General features: G+C 37.0%; 3 protein-coding genes, 1 long non-coding RNA gene and 1 other non-coding gene across 6 annotated transcripts; 2 read left to right on the forward strand and 3 right to left on the reverse strand.

Moving 5' to 3' along the window:
- Nucleotides 1-123: 123 nt before the first annotated feature.
- Nucleotides 124-5,033, reverse strand: LOC121248065 (protein CLP1 homolog). The gene is made up of 11 exons (XM_041146420.1): nt 4,880-5,033; nt 4,572-4,846; nt 3,642-3,710; nt 3,416-3,499; nt 2,877-3,121; nt 2,548-2,686; nt 2,366-2,422; nt 1,480-1,614; nt 852-1,087; nt 577-621; nt 124-500 (listed from the first exon to the last, which is right to left on the reverse strand). Exons 2-11 carry the CDS (start codon nt 4,791-4,793, stop codon nt 413-415), a joined length of 1,320 nt encoding a protein of 439 aa, XP_041002354.1. The 5' UTR covers nt 4,794-4,846; nt 4,880-5,033; the 3' UTR covers nt 124-412.
- Nucleotides 5,034-11,536: 6,503 nt separating this feature from the next.
- TRNAA-AGC lies at nt 11,537-11,609 on the reverse strand. Its single transcript has one exon. It is a non-coding gene; the product is annotated as a tRNA-Ala (tRNA).
- A 42-nt stretch (nt 11,610-11,651) lies between these two features.
- On the forward strand, nt 11,652-17,020 carry LOC121249141 (protein arginine methyltransferase NDUFAF7 homolog, mitochondrial). 2 transcript variants are annotated; one of them, XM_041147840.1, is made up of 10 exons: nt 11,652-11,967; nt 12,058-12,119; nt 12,936-13,079; nt 13,320-13,430; nt 13,583-13,787; nt 14,599-14,657; nt 15,740-15,792; nt 15,893-16,115; nt 16,314-16,440; nt 16,550-17,020. In XM_041147840.1, exons 1-10 carry the CDS (start codon nt 11,706-11,708, stop codon nt 16,807-16,809), a joined length of 1,506 nt encoding a protein of 501 aa, XP_041003774.1. In that variant the 5' UTR covers nt 11,652-11,705; the 3' UTR covers nt 16,810-17,020. The 2 variants fall into 2 exon arrangements, with proteins under 2 accessions (XP_041003774.1, XP_041003775.1); XM_041147841.1 differs by having other exon boundaries at nt 11,657-11,967; nt 16,332-16,440.
- A 1,396-nt stretch (nt 17,021-18,416) lies between these two features.
- LOC121249142 (thioredoxin H2-like) lies at nt 18,417-19,281 on the forward strand. Its single transcript, XM_041147842.1, has 3 exons — nt 18,417-18,622; nt 18,758-18,880; nt 18,999-19,281. The coding sequence occupies exons 1-3, from the start codon at nt 18,476-18,478 to the stop codon at nt 19,143-19,145; spliced, it is 417 nt and encodes a 138-aa protein (XP_041003776.1). The 5' UTR covers nt 18,417-18,475; the 3' UTR covers nt 19,146-19,281.
- A 146-nt stretch (nt 19,282-19,427) lies between these two features.
- LOC121249143 lies at nt 19,428-20,156 on the reverse strand. The gene is made up of 2 exons (XR_005937599.1): nt 20,034-20,156; nt 19,428-19,857 (listed from the first exon to the last, which is right to left on the reverse strand). It is a non-coding gene; the product is annotated as an uncharacterized LOC121249143 (long non-coding RNA).
- Nucleotides 20,157-20,205: the final 49 nt, after the last annotated feature.

A 20,205-nucleotide genomic window follows, 5' to 3' on the forward strand; every position in this document is an offset into this window, starting at 1 on the left:
ATGTAATTGGTTGAATCATTTTTTTTTTTAATATAAAATAACTATATTGATAATAATGTAATTGGCTGCATCATTTTTTTTAATATAAAATAACTGTTTTGATAATAAGTACGTAAAAGTGACTGTATATAGAAGAATTCTTAACAAAATTGAGGAAAATAAATTTACTGACCACAACTATTGTCCAATTTATCATTAGTTAACAGCAAAGTATTCCGTAAGGAGAAAACCAAAACATAGAGAGGAAAGTCGCTAGTGTGCCACGTGCGCTCGTATCTGATTGAACTTTCCTTGGGATTGATCAGAAAAGCAAAGGTAGAATAAAATCAACGCTCGGCCACAGGATAACCTAAGAATATTTTGCGAGCTTTCATCCACAAAAACAAAATTTGAAAATCAGACAGGTTTCTAGTCAAGTTTCAAGCCATGTCAGGCTTCCCGCTAACAAATACTTGCTTGGGAGTTCTCCTGCCGACGGTGCGAGGTATGTGATTTTCTTCCTGTAATGAAGATATAAGAGTTAGCGCCATATAAAACCACAATTTCCGCAAAATGCTTCTAATTCAAAATTCAAACCTTTGAATGTCCACGTCCGTGATATAGATAAAGCCAGCAACATTACTGCACCCAAAAAGGATAAAATGTGGTAAGCATTTTGTGTGTGCATGCGTGCGCAAATGTGCACATTCTGTATGCACCCACGAGAAAGAATTATCTTGCATTATCAAGGTAATTATATTGTCAGATCAGACACGTGAAGTGATTCATACTAATTTAAGACTAGTACTTCTTGCCCTTATATCCTAATTAAGCAGATTTCTCGGAGTTCAAGGTATTTCAGCTGAAGTTACCTTGAAATTATTTCATCAGGTTCTTTTGCAAACGAAACAGCAAGAACTACATGGAGCAAGTCCTGGTTGATACTGACGGGAACTAATCTGGTCGGGTCTGCAACAGGCTCTGCCCCAATTGGCAGTGCTGAGCGCGGGGCCTGTGGTCCACCCCCAATTCGATACACGGCCAAATCACTGAAGTTTGCGATATTAGAATGTGGGGAGAGATCATTCACCAGGCCATAAAAATATTCCTGGCAGAAAAATCAGACAGCCTTGTCAATACGAGGAAACATTGACACGAACCGTTAAAATAAGAAGGAACGTATTACTATATAACTAGGTTATCTTCTTTTAAAAAGGAACATATTACTTAATCTACCTTGAGTTATTTTCTTTTCTTTAAATCCCCATATATAAATCTGTTATGTCATATTTTCTTCCCGCTAAAAACAATATGACGATAGAGGGGATATCCTTCTTAGAAATGTTGTGAACTAAAATAAACAAAATACACCAAGAGCAAACCAATCATTGTAGTTACGTGAAGTTCAAGTACAAAGAGACCTCCTTTAGTCAAAGAAACAAAGGAAAGAAGATATACAATTAAAGTCAGTTTACTACTAACTACAGAGGTTGCTGCTACCTTTATCCTACAACTCCTGGCCTTCTGGCGAACTTTGGCATTCCTGGATACAACACCGCCTGACTTTTGAAGTTTAACAACATCTACATTAGGCTTGCTCTTCAGGACATCTCTGAGCATACTCCAAAGTTTTTCCTGCATGAAGCTTGAAAGGAAAGTCTGAGATGCACTATAAACAAAAAGTTCCATTTCCTTAATATCAAGAAATGATTTTAAAGTAAGGGCAATAGCTCAGGGTTCTAAGCTTAAAAGAATATGAGTTCACTAAGAGATAATAAAATTTCACACACAAACTCCAGAAAGAAAGCCACATGTTAAACTACCAGATCTTTGTCTAGAAAAAGTTTCTGGTGTTGAGTATTGGCAAAAAGCGGAGACAGAAGAGCATATCATCCAACAAGTACACGAGAATGGTTTGTGCATTATGTCTACTCAAGACCAGTATGAAATGTTCCAAAACTTTCAGTAGATTGTCAATAATTAGAGCATTGCACGTGTATTATAAAAAAAGATCCGTCCAAATCTTAAAAATATTATAAATTCAGCACAAAGTCCACGGATTCTGAAAAGAGCACTACAAAGTAGATTGCTAATAATCTAGATACCATTCTATTGAAGAAAATTAGAACATACTCATCTGCCAAAATGATTAAAAAATAAAAAAGTGTAAAAACAATTTCAAGGTATATGGTCCTATAGATTAATTTTGGTGGCAGGTATCTTTATTGGACTTGACAGGGAGTCATGAACTATCACACTTAATCATAACTTCTCAGGTTTATACAGACATACTCTAAAAGAAAAGAGCATATATTCAATAGGATGATGCTAGCAAGATGGCACTTGGACCGTTAATGGAAACAAAATTCAAAAGATAGGCATCTACCTGGCCCAAGACCAAGACCACATTGGCATTGAATGTATCGATCGCATGTAGTAGCAACTGCAACAAAAAAAAGAACATCAGAGATAATTTAACAACAGCTCCACGTATTAGAAACCGACAGAAGCATTACAAGATTAAAGTGGTCTACACACATTCCTGCAGAAACTTTTAAGTTCACTTACCTCATAGCCTATTCCTTCTATCCATCCCATGGTATTGATCACCATGCCTGCAGCACGAGATTCAGTATTGCCAGAAAACTGTCTCTCCAGCATTCTAGCAAGCTCCTTCACAAGAACTTTGTACAACTCTACATTGTTACTGCAAAGAAAATTGTTTTGACAAGTGTTACTGCAAAAAAGATAATATTTGTAGATCTGATAAATCTGGATATTCTCAGAACCAGTCAACCCATTCAAAAATGGCCATGCAATAGTTATTAGTATGTGGAAACCAACCGAGGATTGATCTAATAGGCAGACAACCAACAGAGAAAACAGATTTTGATTACCTAGGAGTTGCGTGCCCAAAGAAGTACACGAGGGGCATATCAAGAGGAACTCCTTCCACTGGATCAATAGGTAGTTCAATTGGGGTGGCTGCAATGCATCCAGGAATTGTTATTGATCCTTGGCCAATATCCAAATCCACAAAAGTAGGTTTCCAGCCCTGTTTAGCAGCCCAACTAAGAAGCATCCTTGACAAGGTACTCTTGCCAGAATCTGTCGGTCCCACAACAATCACCCTGGGTCCCTGGACCACTCAAAAGTAGTATATTTTTTTATCAGTAAATAACACTCAAAAGTAGTATATTGACATACTAATAAGTTAGTAAAGTTGATTTTGATGAGATGGTACGTTGATCTTCTCTGTCTCTTTTCTGGTCCCTCCCTCCCTTCCCCTTTCCCTCCTTAAATTACATTGGAGTAGGAAGAGAGATTTGGAAATGTAACAAATTAAGTATGCCAACAGATAAAGTAGTACATACATCATATTAATGAAAAGTTGTCTGCGAGTACTGACAATCGAAAAAAATACCTGAGAGGAATCAGAGTCATTGGATGATGATGCTTTTGCACGGTTTCTTCGTCCTTCCAGTATGGCATGAACATTTACATAACTAACCATGGGTGTCTAATAATCAAGGATAGCAATACTATTATCAGTAATCCAAAATAGTAAAGTGATGTAATTTTTATATGACAAGAAAATATTATTTTCACAAACTAGAAAAAACAAATCAAACAATAAAAACATGCAGAGCACGAGCACATACCTCATCTGCAGTATAATCAAGTTCTGTAGTGCCATCCATTTCAAGTGTGGCTCCATACCAAGTAAAAACCTGACATTTAAAACGTAACTTTGAGTTTTGCTCAACAAAATGCAGGAAAGCATATTATCTCGGGATAAAATAAAAAGATTCTTATTAATCTCTGTTAAGATATAAAATAAATAATAAAATCTACCTCTTCTTATTAGCTTAAGCTTTTGGGATAAGTGGTGATTTCACATGGTATTAGAGCAGAGGTCTAGAGTTCGAACCCTGACTCTATACTTTATCCCATTTAATTAAATATTTCACGTGTTGGGCCACCTGTTGAAGGGGAGTTTAGCCCACACGTGAGGGGAGTTCGAACCCTGACTCTACACTCTATCACATTTAATTAAATATTTCACGTGTTAGGCCACCTATTGAGTGGGAGTCTGGTCCACACGTGAGGGAGAGTGTTAAGATATAAAATAAATAATAGAATCTACCTCTTCCCATTAGTTTAACTTTTTGGGACAACTGCTGATTTCACAATCTTCTACTATGGGGAACTGACAACAATTTTTTGTAACAACCAAACATTCAATAATTTTCAAGAGAACCATATCAGGTATAACTGATATGATGGCCTTTATAGACATCTGGGTGTACGGAACCATAAGCATGCAGGGTCATCGATTAGCATAAAAAAACAGCACGCTTTAGAATGTTAACAATCATCATAAGAATGCCCAAATCAATTTGCAATTGAACAAAACGCAAAGCATTGAACGTTATTGAAGCATTCTCAAAGCCAATTTCCTGAAAACCAATTTGCAAGCTTGAAGCATTCTTCCCGTACTATAATTGATAACAAAAACCTAAACCATCAGCTATTGGCATAAACTGTTGGTTTACGCGAGTGAAAATGCTGCAAAATTAACGGAAGCTTACGGCGAATTTGAGCCTGGGAGGGAAGTTAAGCCATATTTCCGGGGGGAGCTCGGTGCCGAAGATCTCAGCCGTGCCAGTGAGAAGTCGGAGCCTGAGAGATGTGTCGTTAGGGACCTCAATCCTCAGCTCACTCTCTCTGTCCAATTTCACCTGCCTAACATTCGACGCCGATGCTGAAACGGCAGTCGATGGCGCCCCCATAGTTGCGGCACTAAACGCCATGACTCCTTTTCCTACTGTGTTTTGATTTTCTGGCTTTACATAGAGGTTCCGGGAAGTGGAGCCTAGGGGAGAGTAAAGGACTCGGGTGTGATCGATGCGAGTTTCATTACCGACGCGTATCGCTACAATAATCGAGAAATCGGTAAGCGATTCTGAGGGTTTAGGGTTTAGGTTTACTGCCTTAAATCATAAACGGTAACTCCATTTCTTTTGCATCGATATTTTCGTCTTAATAAAGTTTTTCAGTGATGCCTATTAGCTATTCACAAGGCACAAGGGATGTTGCTATAGTCTTTGTTACGTCGGGATGGACTTAGGGTTTACTACCGTCTTAAAAGGTCGACACATTACTCTCTCTCTTTCTCTCTCTCTCTTTTTTTTTTTTTTTTTTTTTTTTTTTGGTTTATGTCAAAACAGATCGATTGATTTAAACACAAAGCTTACAAATGGTTATCAGTCCATATGACCTGGTGAATAAAATCAGGGAATGGATCCCACCATACATTGATATCTTTTACATTCTAAGCATATCTAGCAAGTTTATGAGCGGTTACATTACAAGTTCTACTCAGATGTTGAATACTGTAACTCAAGAATCTCTGCATCAGCTCTTGTATATCCTTGATGATATTGCCCATCAATGATCCCGAAACACCATTCTCTTAAATCTCTTGGACCATTAGAAGGGAGTCACTTTCTATTATGATCTCATTGATTCCCAATAGAAGAATGTCTCGTTTATTTTTACAGCTCCTCTCAACTCATCTCATATAATCATTATAACTTTTTTAAATTTACACACAAAATAAAATAAAAAAATTCAACTTTTTTAAATCTCAAAACAAAAATAATATTAAAAAATATATATTCTAACAATATTTTATTTAACTTTTAATTTTAATCTTAACTCATCTCATCTGCGAAAACAAACGAGGCTTTAGTTGCTTAAAAGTTGCAAATCTCAAAGAATAACTAGCAATTCAATCTCTGATGGCTCAGCAACTGCATTTTCTTTTTTTTGATAGCTGCCATTATAACTTGCCTTTGGCTATTTCGAATAATGATTTCCACTCCTGCATATTGTTGGTCATGGAACAGAACACCATCCACATTTTACTTCACAGCATTTTGTGGTGGTGGTTTCCATTTACACCTTTTCCTCACACTACACAGATCATCTCTCTTAAAAGCCTTCCAAGATTTCTACATAGATAGGGCTTGATTAATAGCAGTTTTTGTTTCCAATAATTTGCCTTCAAAAGCCATTTGATTTCTTCTAAACCAGCAGCTATAAGCAATAAGAAAAAAAAACTTTTCCAGCTCTTCCTTGTTACCCCTCTCACTTACCTGTCGAGCAATATCCACAAAGACTGGGTTAGGCTCAGTGCTATAAGAAACATTTAAATGTTTAGTCCAGCTTTCCTTCAAAGTTGAACATTGATACAAGGCATGTTTAGTATCCTCCTCTGCCCCAAAGCAAAACTGACAGTTAGCTTCCTCTATAACTTTCCTCTTCTTCAAATTGTATCTTGTAGGTAGTCTACCATACATGCTCTCCATGCAATAATCTTCACCTTGTTTGGGACTTTCAGTCTCCAAATGTCCCTCCATATTCGTTTTTGTTGATCAACATTAGATGTTTCCCCTCCATCAGTTGCCATTTTCCTGTCTCTAAATAAACGATAGACATTTTTCACACTAAACTTCCCACATCTCTCAATTGCCCAAATCTGTATACATTCATGTTTTGCAAGGTTAATAACCATTTTTAACACTTCAATAGCTGCTGCTAGTAGTAATAAGCTTCTCACTTTCGAAACATCCCACCATCTAGTGTGGTTATTTATCAATTCATCCACTTTAGCTTCACTGTCCCTGATCTTCTCCTCCATTATAATTTATAACCAGGAATCCAGAAGTCATTCTAGATTCGGATTGATTTTCCATTCCCCACTCTCCATTTGCAACCACCTGTCATCTTGTCTTTCACTTCCCTTATACCTTTCCAAATATAGGAAGGATTGTGGCCCAACTTGGCTTCTAGGAAAATGCTACGTGGAAAGTATCTAGCTTTAAAAACTTTATGGAGAAGGCTATTTTCATTTTGCATTAACCTCCAACCCTGCTTTGTTAATAAAGCTTCATTAAATGTTCTGAGATCCTTGAAACTCATTCCACCCTCATATTTAGGAGCACACATCCTATTTCAACTCATCCAATAAATTTTCTTTTTCTCTTGTTTTTTACCCCCACCAAAATTTGGTCATTATTGCTCTAGTTCAGTACACAAAGATTCTGGTAATTTGAAACAACTTATAAAAATCCAGCATACTTTTGATTTTCCTGGTAATTTGACACATTACTTTTGATTGTGTTTGGAAGCTTTTTTCCTTAATAATCTAACATAATTCTATATGTTTCAAACATGAAAATAAAATCTACAGGGAATAAAAAGAAAATGAAAACTTAGCCCTTGTTTGGATTAGAAACTCACCTCAACTCATCTCAATTCATCTCATTTCATCATTACAACCTTCTCAAATTTTCATATAAAATATAATAAACAATTTAACTTTTTCAAATCTCAAAATAATAATAATATTAAAAATAATATTCTAATAATATTTTATTCAACTTATTTAAAAATATCTTAACTCTTCTCTGAATCCAAACGGGATTAAATCAATGAAGAAACTTTTTTTTTTTTTAATTCAAGTTTCAAGATAATTTCTCTAAAGTCTGGACTAAACAAATCAATATTTGATAGAATGTTCATAAAAATAATGGTATTATAATAGGACATATTCGCACCATATAAAATAACATTCATGGAAATAATGGCATATTATTCTTGCATATTAACTCAAGCAAATGTCTAATGTTTGATATAATGAAACTCAAAGATAAATAATAGGTTAATAAATAAATTTCGTAAAAGTAAAAAATTATAAATATTAGGTTATATTATTTTATAAAAATATTTACAATTTAAGTATCAAGAAAATGATATTTTTAGTATTAGAGTTAGAGTATGCAAGTCTCGCACTTTTTTAAAAAAATAAAAAAGAAATTGATAAGTGGGGATTTATATTAAAAATTAATTTTTAATAATAGATTTTATTTTTTTAAAAATGAGTGCAAGAAAATTAAATACCCTAAAATTATATTTAATATCACTCACAATAAATTACATAGAGTTATAAATTAATTGAATAATTATGGGTGCGGTCCAAAATAAGGCCTCCTCACGCAAGATTAAATGAAACGATGAGTTTTAATTAATTTAAATATTGCCGTTTCGATACCTCCCCCAATTATGAATTATGGAAATCTATAGTAATGATGAAAGCAATGTGCAAGTAGGCTCTCTCTCTCTCTCTCAAATCTGGTATTTCTTTTTTTTTATTTTATTTTAATTTTAGAGGGTAAATTTTATTGTTAAAATCTTTTATGTATTTGATTTTGATTTCAAAGAGTATTTCTTCTGGAGGATTTTGATTTAAGAGAGTATTTCTTCTTTCTGATTTTGATTTTATTAAAATAATAAAAACATGAGGATCAGGAAGAGCATAATTGCAAGAACAACAAATTAAAGTAACAACAATATTTTAGCATACAAAACAACAAAAAATGTAGTGGAATTGATTGTCTCCACATAGAAAAAGATGAAATGATTGTCTCCACAAAAGAAAATGTGAAATGACTAAATTAGGAGTAAAAGAGTTTTCTGCATATTGATTGGGCACTCAAATGAAAAGAAAATGAGAAAAAAAAATTATGGGAATATGTTCATACCGAAATAGAAGTCAAGAGTTGTTTATGTTGAGAAGTAAAAGAACAGAATTTTCTTAAGACTTTAAAAGTTGAAGCAGACAGAAAAATTTGTTGCTTTTGCCTCATTTTTTTATCTTTAAAATTTTAAAATGTAAAATAAATATGATAGTTGGCCTAAAAGTAATAAAGTGAGGCTTTTACATACCACAGAATTTTAAAGGGAAAGCTTGAGATATCAGAGTGTTTCAGAAGTGAAGGAGAAGAGTCGAAGATGGTGCAGGAGAAGCTGATGTCTATCTGGAGGGATAATTACTGTATTGGAGGGAATTTATTAAAAGGGAGAATTTTGATATTTTACAACATGAATTTGAGAGGAATTTACTGAAAATCCAGTCGTCCGCACGCCGTCCTCCCAACGTACCTCACTTAGCAGTGCTCAAATTAATTTTACCGAACATTTTTACGCGGTTTCGAAGTTCCTTCCCCGGAAATTTCCAAGCAACTTCGAGATGAAATTAGTCTTTTTTATTTTTTAGTTTTCTTTTCTTTTTTATTGGTAAGTGAAAAGGTGAGCCGTGAAAGTAGTCAATACTCAACTCGCATGATTCTTCCAGGAATTGCTTGGGAAATAGGTAAGAATGAGTACGGCAACTTCCGCGCGTCTTCTTCTTCTTTTTGGGATTAAAGAGTACGTGTATTTTTTCCAGGTTCCTTCTTATATATATAAGGCGACTAAACTCACCGGAACCAAACCAGGCTCACTGCCAAACCATCCGCCATTTGCTTCCTTCATCTGCTGCTGCCGCTGATACTCAAAAGAAAACTTTTGCCGCCTTGCAAAATGTCGCCCAATGGTCGCAGCAAACATACTCTTCCCCTTCATTGCAACAGGTGCAACACCAATGGCAGCGAGGAAGACCTCAGGCTTCTGATCCCCCAACTAGCTTCTCTGAACCTCACAATTAGCTGCCTGGGCACAATGTACCGCGCATATGGCAACAACGACAGACCCATCATAGCTTTTATCATCTTTGTTTACTTTGCCTATTTTTGGTCGGGTCACTGTCACACTAAGCTTAACAAGTTGCCTCCGAACGATAACTCGTTTAAGAAAAAATTCTTGCAATTCAACATTTGGGTCTTCGCGAGCGCCATCTTGTTCGGCTTTGCTTGTGAATTCGGCACGTTTCTTAGCTGGGCTGCAACCTTGTTTCTCTTTGGCGTCGCAATTGCGGGCAGCTCTTTCCTCTTCTATGTCTACTTCATCTGTGATGACAAAACATCGCCTCAGCTTTCTCGCCCGGGGAAGAAAGTCAGTGACGATGGAAACAAGGATATGCCACCCATTTGAAAAAATGTCAAGGAAACAATGGCAAAAATCCTCGTTCCCCACCTAATAACTACTACTGTCGTAAAATAACGTTTCCTGGTCTTGTGTGTGTGTGTGTGTGTGTGTGTGTGTGTGTAGAATGTCAATACAACGTTTATTGGTCTTGAGTGTGTGTGGACGGACAATCGCAAGTTTTTATAAATAATTATGAACAATTTGCTACAGGTACCAGCCGTTGGAATCAGGTGGCCACATCAGCCTTTATATTATTTTAAAAAAAATACAACTCTGTTATTTTGAACGATGATTCTGTGTCACTCTCTTCTACTCTAAGGTCTTCGACAAAATACGTAGAAACAAGAAAAACCCTCCTCCATCGCCGAGGCTACATTCTCATCGCAGGTGGGAGATTGATCTCAGACTTCAAGATCCTCTTCCCCATCCTCAAAACCAGAAGAACAGTTGTTTTAGTATATGGCTTCGTGTTTGCTTTTGTTACTTTGACTGTTTTTTTAGCCTTCAATCCCTCGTCAAACTCTGCCTCTCCTTAGTTCATCAACATTTTCAGCGGTAGTAGTACCAATAGTAGTACGGGTTCAGCAAGTGACTCTTACAGATCTCAATTCCCTTCTATTTTCTCAAACTTCTTACCCGACAATTCATCCGCACAACAAGAAGTTGATAACTTTTCTTCTCCTCCACAACTCATAACTCATCCCTGATATTTTGCCTCTCTGAACTTGTCTTCATTGTCTTCATTCCTTGGCCAAATGCTAAGAAAGCTTATGCATTTTAGCTCGGTTGCTGCAATAAAAGATATTCTCATCGGAAAATTTTAGGTAACGTACCAGAAGAATAAATTCTATTTTTACAAATAAAAAAACAAATTTTTCTTTTCATTCTCTTTCACTTTCTCGACGGCCAAACAGGACATCAAAACCAAAGCTATCACAACTAGAGCCTCAAGATTAAAAGACTAGCCATAACTCAATGAATTAATTTTCTTACAGAAAGAGAAAAAAATCTTCGTACAGATTAGGGGCTTCTAAAATTCATCAAATCCAAAAAAAACCATATGCAGATGCCAGCTACACATACAGATCGAATAACCAAAACCGCAATATATATCGTAGATAACAGATCGAATAAGAACAAACATATTTTACCAAAAAAATCAAGGAAAGACATGGTTGTCACATAATTTTGAGATTCAGATAAAAAAATAGTCTGATAAAGAGAGAGAGAGAGAGAGAGAGAGAGAGAGAGAGAGAGAGAGTTGTTGATCTGTGAAAAATGAAAGTCGAAGAGAGATTTATTTTTCGAAGGATTTAGTGGGGGATGGGAGGGATTTCATGGGCGGGAAGCAGAGAGGTCGCATGCTTTGACGAAGGTTTGCACGAAGTGGAGGATGGGATTTCACAAGTTGAAATGGGAAGTGAAGAGGAGGCTTGAATTTCACAAGTTGAAATGCAGCATTTCTTTCGGCATCCACGTGGAGGCCCGTGTACGCGGGGTACCCCTTCCGTGTGCAAATAGCTTTTTTCAGTTACGAATTAGTCGAATAACAAACGGTTTAAAGCTGAAACGAAATAACAAAGGGTTATGATGGAATACAGATGTGGTGATAGAAAAAGAAAAATGGAGATGCGGGGTATCGATCCCCGTACCTCTCGCATGCTAAGCGAGCGCTCTACCATCTGAGCTACATCCCCATCACGTTTATATCAGTAAGGGTCTTAATAAAATAACAATAATTTACAGACAGGTATAAGTTTCCGCTCTTCGGAGATCTCCCCCGCGATCACGAAATGCTTAGGCGTCTGTTTCTGCGAGCTCCCACTTCTTATCGTCAGGCATCCCATGCCTACTACTTTGCTCCGCAGCTCTCCGCACGAGTGCCACCACCTGCGGCTCATTCGCTTTCTATAACACGCTTCTTGTGCTCTTCTTCATCGTCCCAAGTCCCAGACGGTACATCCGTCGAACACGTAGAGGACGATGTCAACCTGTCCGCTTCTCCACCGGCCGCCACAATCTCCATCGACCGCTCCGGCCTCTACAATTCTCCAGGTAAATATTTTCACAAACGCGATTAGTAAAAAGGCTTTCTTTATTTTCTTTTCTTAGATAATTTTTTAGTAAGTGAATTTTCAATGGCAGAGCATTCTCACGAGCCTTCTCCGGACTCCGAGCTCATCAAGCACCTCAAAAGCATTATCAAGGTTCAATTTGTTCAATTTTCTTTCTTTATATGTTACTTTTAGTAATGTAAGTATTGCTGTTCGGGGGATGCCTTTATTTTCTTTATTGTTTGATGGAGTCTCTAAATAATATTATAAACTGAAATGGGTTTCGTAACGCCGGAACGAATTGAGATATCGTATATACATTATATACTGCAAATGAAGGAATAGGTGCGGGACTGTGCTGTTAGTTGGATCCAAGATAGAGCTGGAATGTTTGTGCTATGTATAAAAAAATAAAATTTTCGCCAGAAACGGTGCTCTACCAATGAAGATGAGATGGAGATGTCCTATGACGCACAAAATTTCAAGTTTATAACTTCATTGTGAAGTTTGAGGCAGAGGTTTTGTGAAAATTATATTGTACTATATATAAATATTGTTTCCTACTATGCCTGTGGACACTTCCATTTTACAATGATAGGAGCATCCTACTCTATTCAATGTATTCATAGACTAGGAATGATTTGTTTCCACGTGGCATTTAAATATGCCATAATATCTAAATTTATAATAGGAAGATTTTCCCCCTTTTATGATGCACTAGGAGGTTTTCTTTTACTTGCAGGGTATGTTTGAATACGAGTATCTCAAAATTTTGTGAATAATAGTTAAATGGTTTGAATGAAGATGTTTTTTGGGTTTTGGAAAATGGGTTCGAATGAAGATGTTTTTTGAGTTTTGGAAAATGAGGAAAAAAAAGTTTGAAAATATTATAAAGTTTGAGAATTTTGAGAATTCTCATAGGACCAAACATGCCCTAGTCTTACACCTTGTTTCTTTTCTGTTGTCAAGTTCCGCGGTGGGCCAATCTCAGTTGCTGAGTATATGGAGGAAGTTCTGACAAATCCCAAAGCTGGGTTCTACATTAATCGGGATGTTTTTGGAGCAGAGGGTGATTTTATAACCTCTCCTGAAGTAAGCCAGATGTTTGGGGAGGTAATTCAGTTGCTACGAAACTCTGAACTGTTCACATCCCCTCTAATCTTCTAATGATTTTGAAGACTCATTAAAGCGAAGAGCATTATTATCCAAGTTGCCTTCCTTTGTGTACTTGTATTGTGTGTTTCTGCTGTGAAATGAAATTCTTATTAGAAAGTATTTTCTAAGATGCTTTGATTTTTAAATATTTGCTCAATCAAGAAGAATTACTTCTCATGTCTTGCGTATATAATCTAGATGATTGGGGTTTGGGCCATGTGCTTGTGGGAGCAAATGGGACAGCCAAATAAAGTGAACCTAGTTGAGCTGGGTCCTGGACGAGGAACTCTTATGGCCGACCTTCTTCGTGTATGAGACCACATTCTTCATCATACATATTTTTTGGATTTTCTATTTGTTGTTAGAGATAACAAAATTCTGTCTTCACTTCCTCGCTTATTATTTTTTTTTTCCGTTTAGGGGTGGCTTCAAGTTTTGAAGAACTGTAGCTTTTATTGTAGGGTGCCTCAAAATTTAAACACTTCGTCCAATCGTTGAACATACATATGGTAGAATGTAGCCCAACATTACAGAAGCTTCAATACATTAACTTAAAATGTGAGGATGAAAATAATACGGATGGCACGGTTGACAAAAAGACTTTCAGCTTGTTGGCTGGAGCTCCTGTGACATGGCATGCTGCACTAGAGCAGGTTCCTTCAGGAGGTAAGGAATGTCTTCTTATATATATATGTACCAATGGAAACAAGCAGATTCGCAGAATAGTGTGTGCAAGTAGAAAGACATATTCTTTCACACACACACACACACACACACACACACACACACACACACACACATATTAATATTTATACAAACGCGCGTGTGCACACACACACACACACACATACATATTCTTGTGGAAATTGAATAAAATGATTTTCAAACTGTGCTCTCTATCCCTCTCACTCACACACGCATAAGCATGCCAACATGGCTTCCTCTTGATACTAATTTTCCATCCCCAGAGAAATCTTTGTTATGAAATTTCATAAGGCAATATATGAGGACATAATGTTCAATAGATCTTTCTATGTTTGTTTTTTCTTTGTTGCTTGTTAGTTGAAGCTGTCCTTGTGGATTTTGTACTGCAATTTCAATCATGCTGGACAAAGAGTTAAGGTCATTCAGCAGTTAATTAGAGGCTAATGTTTTAATTTGAACTCTGTGAATCATTCAGAATTGTTATTAACAAGTAGAATGCTTGATCTGAAAGCAATAATGGTATGGTAGTTTGCCAAAAGCAATTTAACTGACATGATAGTGCTACACATATAACGTGCTTTAAATTTTTTAAATGCTGAATGTCACTAACTTATCATTATGTGGCCGGCATGTCTTAATTATCAACTTATGGTTTTATCTTTGGTACATTATAACAATTATGTCTTATTTTCCTGCATTTTAATAGTTAAAATGTGACAAATCTTTTTCCTTCTCTTCCTGATCAACTTTTTTCTCTTCTACCTTGTTCCAGTGCCTACTATTATCATTGCTCATGAATTTTATGATGCCTTACCAGTTCACCAATTTCAGGTTTGTCCTTTTAATCTGTTTTGTATGAGTCTTGCCTGTTTATTGGCTGTTATTACGTGTTGTACCAGACTCTTCCTTTTGGTTCATCTTGTCATGATTTTAATCCTCATGAACTAACTGACTCGACAATGTGTCATTGGCTGGTGTCCATTTTATATGTAACAAACTAGTTTTCCATGATAGCAAGTTCAAAAAAAAAAAAAGGAAATAGACTTAGCCATGCAATCTATAACAATAACTTGGTTTATGCTCTATGCAATACCCTGGCAATGGGTGAATTGACCAATAAAGTGACATAAAACAAGGGAGTAGTTAGACTAAAGGGAGAGATACGCAACCAGCAGAGGGAGACCTCTTTCAAGCTTCCAAGACATCTTCATCTTCTCCAATCTCTCCTCCAACATTTTAAGCACTGTAATAGAGAGCATGAGAGTCCATAAAAGCTTGAATGATCATCACACATAGTAGATTTCACCCCCAAAACTAAAAGTAGTCCTTGGTAACCACGTAAATTCTGGTGTCTCTTTCTCTCTTTTTATATTTCTTGTACCCATTTATTGTACAAGTCATGGATGGGCATTCCAAACGAAGCAAAAACTTGAAGAGTTATATGGACTCCAAAATGGTTTCAGGATAAGGAAGATGTCACGGGATATACATTCTTGAGTATGGGACCATTTATATGTGTTGCCTCGATAAAGATTTCCATATTTCGGTATTTGATGAAAGAGTTCCTTTATGTAAGTAAACAAGCACCAAGGAACAAACTAGCCATTAATATGCAGCAAATTAATCGAAGCCGCTAAACTGCTGCAAAAAAAATCTGCAACCAGAAGAAAACAGCTATCTGATTTGAATTGCCAGCCAAGAAACAAAGCTATGCATGGGCACCTCTTTTCAAACCAAATGAGATGCCACCGGTTTATTTTAGTTGGAGTAACATGATAGCCTTCCAAAGTTTCAGATCTTAATATCGATAAACTTTCAAATTAAGCATCCTTACTGTATACCAGTACATTCTATTATGTTGTCACTGCATGGGCGTAAATTACTCTCTCATCCTGCAATAATCTTGTATACAGAAGGCTTCTCATGGCTGGTGTGAGAAGATGGTTGATTTGGCAGAAGACTCAACGTAAGGATATGAAACTTAATCTAATTAGTAGTCTCTCTCTCTGCAGGTGCAATTGGTAAGTAAATTGTTTATATAATTGTTTTTGCATAATATTGGTCAGGTTTCGCTTTGTTCTATCTCCACAGCCTACGCCTGCAACACTCTATCTAATGAAGCGTTGCAAGTGGGCTGCAACTGAAGAGTTAGCAAAGCTTGATCAAATTGAGGTTTGCCCCAAGTCAATGGAATTGACTCAAACTATTGCTAAGAGAATAAGTTCTGATGGAGGAGGGGCTCTTATAATTGATTATGGACTGAATGCAGTCATCTCAGATAGTCTGCAGGTCTGTTACCTTGCTGTTTCTGTATTATGGTACTGGATTTGTATGAGAAGATGTATAATTCATCGTTGGTCTATCAGCAGTCATCAAGCTAACCGTATGATGTGTGAATATTTTTGCTTGCATACTCTTTCCTTTTTCTTCCCTCTTATTAGCTTTCCCATTATTACGTGCATACTTCTTTTTCTCCCCTCTCATCAGCCCAATCCCACATGTCAGGCAATTCGGAAACACAAGTTTGTCAACATTCTGGATGATCCTGGATCCGCTGATCTCAGTGCATATGTTGATTTTGCTTCCATCAGACGCTCTGCTGAGGAAGTTTCAGGTGCATATTGTGTTGGTACCTGTAGTATCCCCACCCCACCCCCTTCCTTCTGAAGATAAAGTAAAAGTGAAAAATTGAAGATAAATTCCAATTTTTAAACCTTTTGCAGGTGATGTGTCTGTCCATGGCCCAATTACTCAGTCTCAGCTTCTTGGTGCTCTTGGGATAAATTTCCGAGTGGAAGCTCTACTTCAGAATTGCACGGATGAACAAGCCGAGTCCCTCAGGACAGGATACTGGCGTCTGGTGGGCGAGGGCGAAGCCCCCTTCTGGGAGGGACCTGAAGAACAGGTGCCTATTGGAATGGGTACCCGGTATTTGGCAATGGCTATTGTGAACAACAGGCAAGGTGTTCCGGTTCCCTTTTGAGTGAGGTCTGGTATCATAACGTGGCACTTCGTAATCTTATATGTCCACTAGAGCTTTATTGGTTGTTGGAAGGGATCCAATTTTTGAATTTGTGCTCCCTTATATTAATTTATCGACCCGGTTTTATGGTGACGATTGTCACAGCGGCCGCCTACCAAGTAAATAGGTGAATTTGCTGTCACAGTGATTAGTTGGGACTTCCTTTCTGGCACATACGGATCTACATCTGATTGATGGCTGAGTTCACTCGTCCGGTAGCAAGGGGAAGATGAACAATGAAGCTGCTGTACATGATTAGCTGCTTACCTTTCCCGCTATTTGCCTTTCAAGGGATAGGGGCAGATTTACAGCCCACCAACCAATCTTTCTATCCGTCTGTCATGTCTATGTCTGTTTACAACGTTAAAAATATGCATGCCTGAACTCTTGGAAAGGGAACCTCAAGGAAGCTGCTATTACAAGGATAGGGGCAATTAGCACACGCGGTGTCCAATTGAGACCATTTTGAAAACGGGAAAATTTAAGCAATAATCCTCATGTCATGGTGGAGAATTTTAATTTCAACATGCTCCTCATAATCCATTTGTAACATTCTAAATTGGTAACAAACAAAAAGCTTTGGGCTTACGATAATGAGAGAATGGGTTTTGTGAGATGAGGATCTTGGACAAAAGGATAACACAGGTTTTGATATTTTGGAAGGTTCGAGGAAAGGGGCACAAGGGTTTCAATAACATGGGACGATACATTGTCGATTCATGTCAAAGATATACCAGCACATTTTTCTGTGCTTTTTGTGTGAATATTTTTCAATTTCACATGAATTGGACAATAAAAACATTATAATTTGTCATAAGTTTTATCAAATTACATTAACACATTGAGTTACATGTCTTATTCAATTTCAAGGGTGAATGTCAACAATATGATTGAATGGCTTTCTTTTTTTTTCGCAATAATTCGAACTCAAATATAAAAAAAAATTCGTCACATGGCGTCGTTCCAAAGGTCGGAGATGCTCCATGATTAAATCAGTCAATTTATTTCTATCCATCATATTTTTTACATTCACCATTGAACTCAACATGTTTTAAAATATATATCATTAGTAAAATGGTAAAATAAAAAGAATAAATATAGATAGAAATTACTATTAAGAGTATTCATTTTGTACACATGATATAGTATAATATAAATCACACATCTTCTTAAGTGAGTGTTGAGAATAATCAATTAAAAATAATCACGCAGTGAGTGCAAAATCTCTATTACTGTAATGACTTCTTTCTAACATTATTTAAATAAAAAAATTCGTTAAAAAAGAGAACATAACAAACAAAATTCAGTGCGGCAGATCGAGGCCAAATAGAGGGTTGGCCAGGCTGGCTGTGGGTCACTGATTGGTCGAGAGTAATTGAGAAAGTAAGGTTATCTATCATCGTCAAGTGCGCGTAATCAATTTTAAAAAGAGTAGATGAGCTATTAAAAAATTAAATCCGTGATCATTGTACTGTCTTAGGAGTTAAGCGCGTGCAAACACCTTCCGTTCTCCAACGACTACGATGGACCTCGATAAAACCCAAGAACCCCACGCCACTGAACCATACCTTACCTCCTCCATAAAATACAAGAAACAGGCAAAGATAGAGAGAGATACAGATAGAGAATGGGATCTTTAGTATCAAGCTTGCTGGGAGGCGGCGAAATCGCAGAGGCAGCACCGTCTTCATCTGACCCATCTCGGGTTATGCCGTTTCACTCCTCCGCCAGATGGCAGTTACACTTCAACAACTCCAAAGACTCCTCCCAGCTTGTATTTTTTATTTATGCATATATTTTTCACTCTCTCTCTTCTCTTTAGCTTATATTCTTTTTTGAGATGGTATCGGTGTGTTGTTAGGACCTGATTCTCTTTTTCTTTTTTGGGTTGTTGTTTGACGGAGTAAAGATGGTAATAGATTTCGCTGCATCTTGGTGTGGCCCCTGCAAGTTCATCGAGCCCGCCGTCCATGCCATGGCCTCCAAGTTCACTGACGTTGACTTCGCCAAGATCGACGTCGATGAATTACCTGTACGTGTTCTTATTCTTTTTTTTTTCCCTGAAAAAATTAATCTTCGTAAATCTCTGAGGGTAGGCATGATTATTGAGTTTCTGCTTGGTTTTGGGGGATTGGGATTGGCATATACAGGATGTGGCGCAGGAGTTTCGGGTGCAGGCGATGCCGACTTTTGTGTTGGTGAAGAAAGGGAAGGAAGTGGACAGGGTGGTTGGTGTCAAGAAGGATGAGCTCGAGAAGAAGATCGAGAAGCACAGGGCTCTCCAACCATCCTCTTGATTATGATCGTCTCCTTCAGTGTGTATCCCTTATTTTCCATTATCACTACTACCACTACTACTACTATTATTATTATTGTTGTGGATTTGTTGGCTGGGATTACCTCAATGAGAAATGAGAAATTCCATTACGATGATGATAAATTCCATTATTTTCTTTTGGTTGGATTCTTAATCAAGATAAGCATAATATTTTTTTGTACAAGGAGAGATCATAATATTAATAGAGAAATAAAGAAAGTGCAGATGAACTCCACGATACAATCGTGACAGTGCAAGAAAGTAAACATCAAACAAGAAATGGTATGTGAAGTGATAAAAGAGGGTTGACAAGGGGCCTAATTTTCCTAATTTTCTGCTCATGTCATACATTTTTTCTCATCCCAGAAGGAGAGCATAAATGGATGACTAAGGCACATCGATTCGATGAATTTTTTGCACTTTCCATTCATCAAAGAAGCTTAGCAGATATTCTATATCTCTTGTAATAGATTGCATTGTCCAATCTGTTGCATACTTTGGTTGGGAAATTGCCTGCACTACCAGCTTTAAGTCTCCTTCAATGAGAATCTTTTTTTAAGTTTCTATTCACTGTTTCCTGGATTGCCATTAGCACTGCGGAGGTTTCTCCAATATTTGGATTGGTACTATTTATGAAGGAATTCCACTGTCCGATCTACAGATTGCTGCTATTGTGCTTCCGGTGTTTCTAACTGTGTTTGGGTGACTATTTGGTTATCATATATAGAAAGGAAACCAAGCCAAAATACAAGGAAGCAGGCAAAAATAAATACATGTGATGATATATACTCAGGTGGGTTATGGTTTATATATTAGGATCACAAACTACAGCTTTTCTGTTTCAAGCATTGACACAAAAGGTATATACCATGCGGAATCATAAGTGTATGATCCATCACACAGTGTATGATTGCTGAATTGTGTCTATGTCAAGGCCCTTCATTCTCACCACCGACTCCACATGCCCTTTCAGTGTATGCAATTCTCTAATTCTGCAGTAAAAAATAAAAGTAGCATATCACATGCATTTTCATATCAAG

The sequence above is a fragment of the Juglans microcarpa x Juglans regia genome, chromosome 2D (assembly GCF_004785595.1).
Source record: "Juglans microcarpa x Juglans regia isolate MS1-56 chromosome 2D, Jm3101_v1.0, whole genome shotgun sequence".
Taxonomy (NCBI): Eukaryota; Viridiplantae; Streptophyta; class Magnoliopsida; order Fagales; family Juglandaceae; genus Juglans; species Juglans microcarpa x Juglans regia.

Excerpts from the sequence above, each read along its gene's own strand:
- LOC121248065 (XM_041146420.1), bottom strand. The coding sequence starts at position 4,793 with ATGGCGTTTAGTGCCGCAACTATGGGGGCGCCATCGACTGCCGTTTCA. Across the intron at positions 3,122-3,415 it reads CATCATCATCCAATGACTCT|CAGGGACCCAGGGTGATTGT; the intron begins GATTCCTCTCAG and ends TTTTGAGTGGTC. Across the intron at positions 2,423-2,547 it reads TAGAAGGAATAGGCTATGAG|TTGCTACTACATGCGATCGA; the intron begins GTAAGTGAACTT and ends TTTTTGTTGCAG.
- LOC121249141 (XM_041147840.1), top strand. The coding sequence starts at position 11,706 with ATGCTTAGGCGTCTGTTTCTGCGAGCTCCCACTTCTTATCGTCAGGCA. Across the intron at positions 11,968-12,057 it reads CGGCCTCTACAATTCTCCAG|AGCATTCTCACGAGCCTTCT; the intron begins GTAAATATTTTC and ends TTTCAATGGCAG. Across the intron at positions 15,793-15,892 it reads GATTTGGCAGAAGACTCAAC|GTTTCGCTTTGTTCTATCTC; the intron begins GTAAGGATATGA and ends AATATTGGTCAG.
- LOC121249142 (XM_041147842.1), top strand. The coding sequence starts at position 18,476 with ATGGGATCTTTAGTATCAAGCTTGCTGGGAGGCGGCGAAATCGCAGAG. Across the intron at positions 18,623-18,757 it reads CCAAAGACTCCTCCCAGCTT|ATGGTAATAGATTTCGCTGC; the intron begins GTATTTTTTATT and ends GACGGAGTAAAG. Across the intron at positions 18,881-18,998 it reads TCGACGTCGATGAATTACCT|GATGTGGCGCAGGAGTTTCG; the intron begins GTACGTGTTCTT and ends TGGCATATACAG.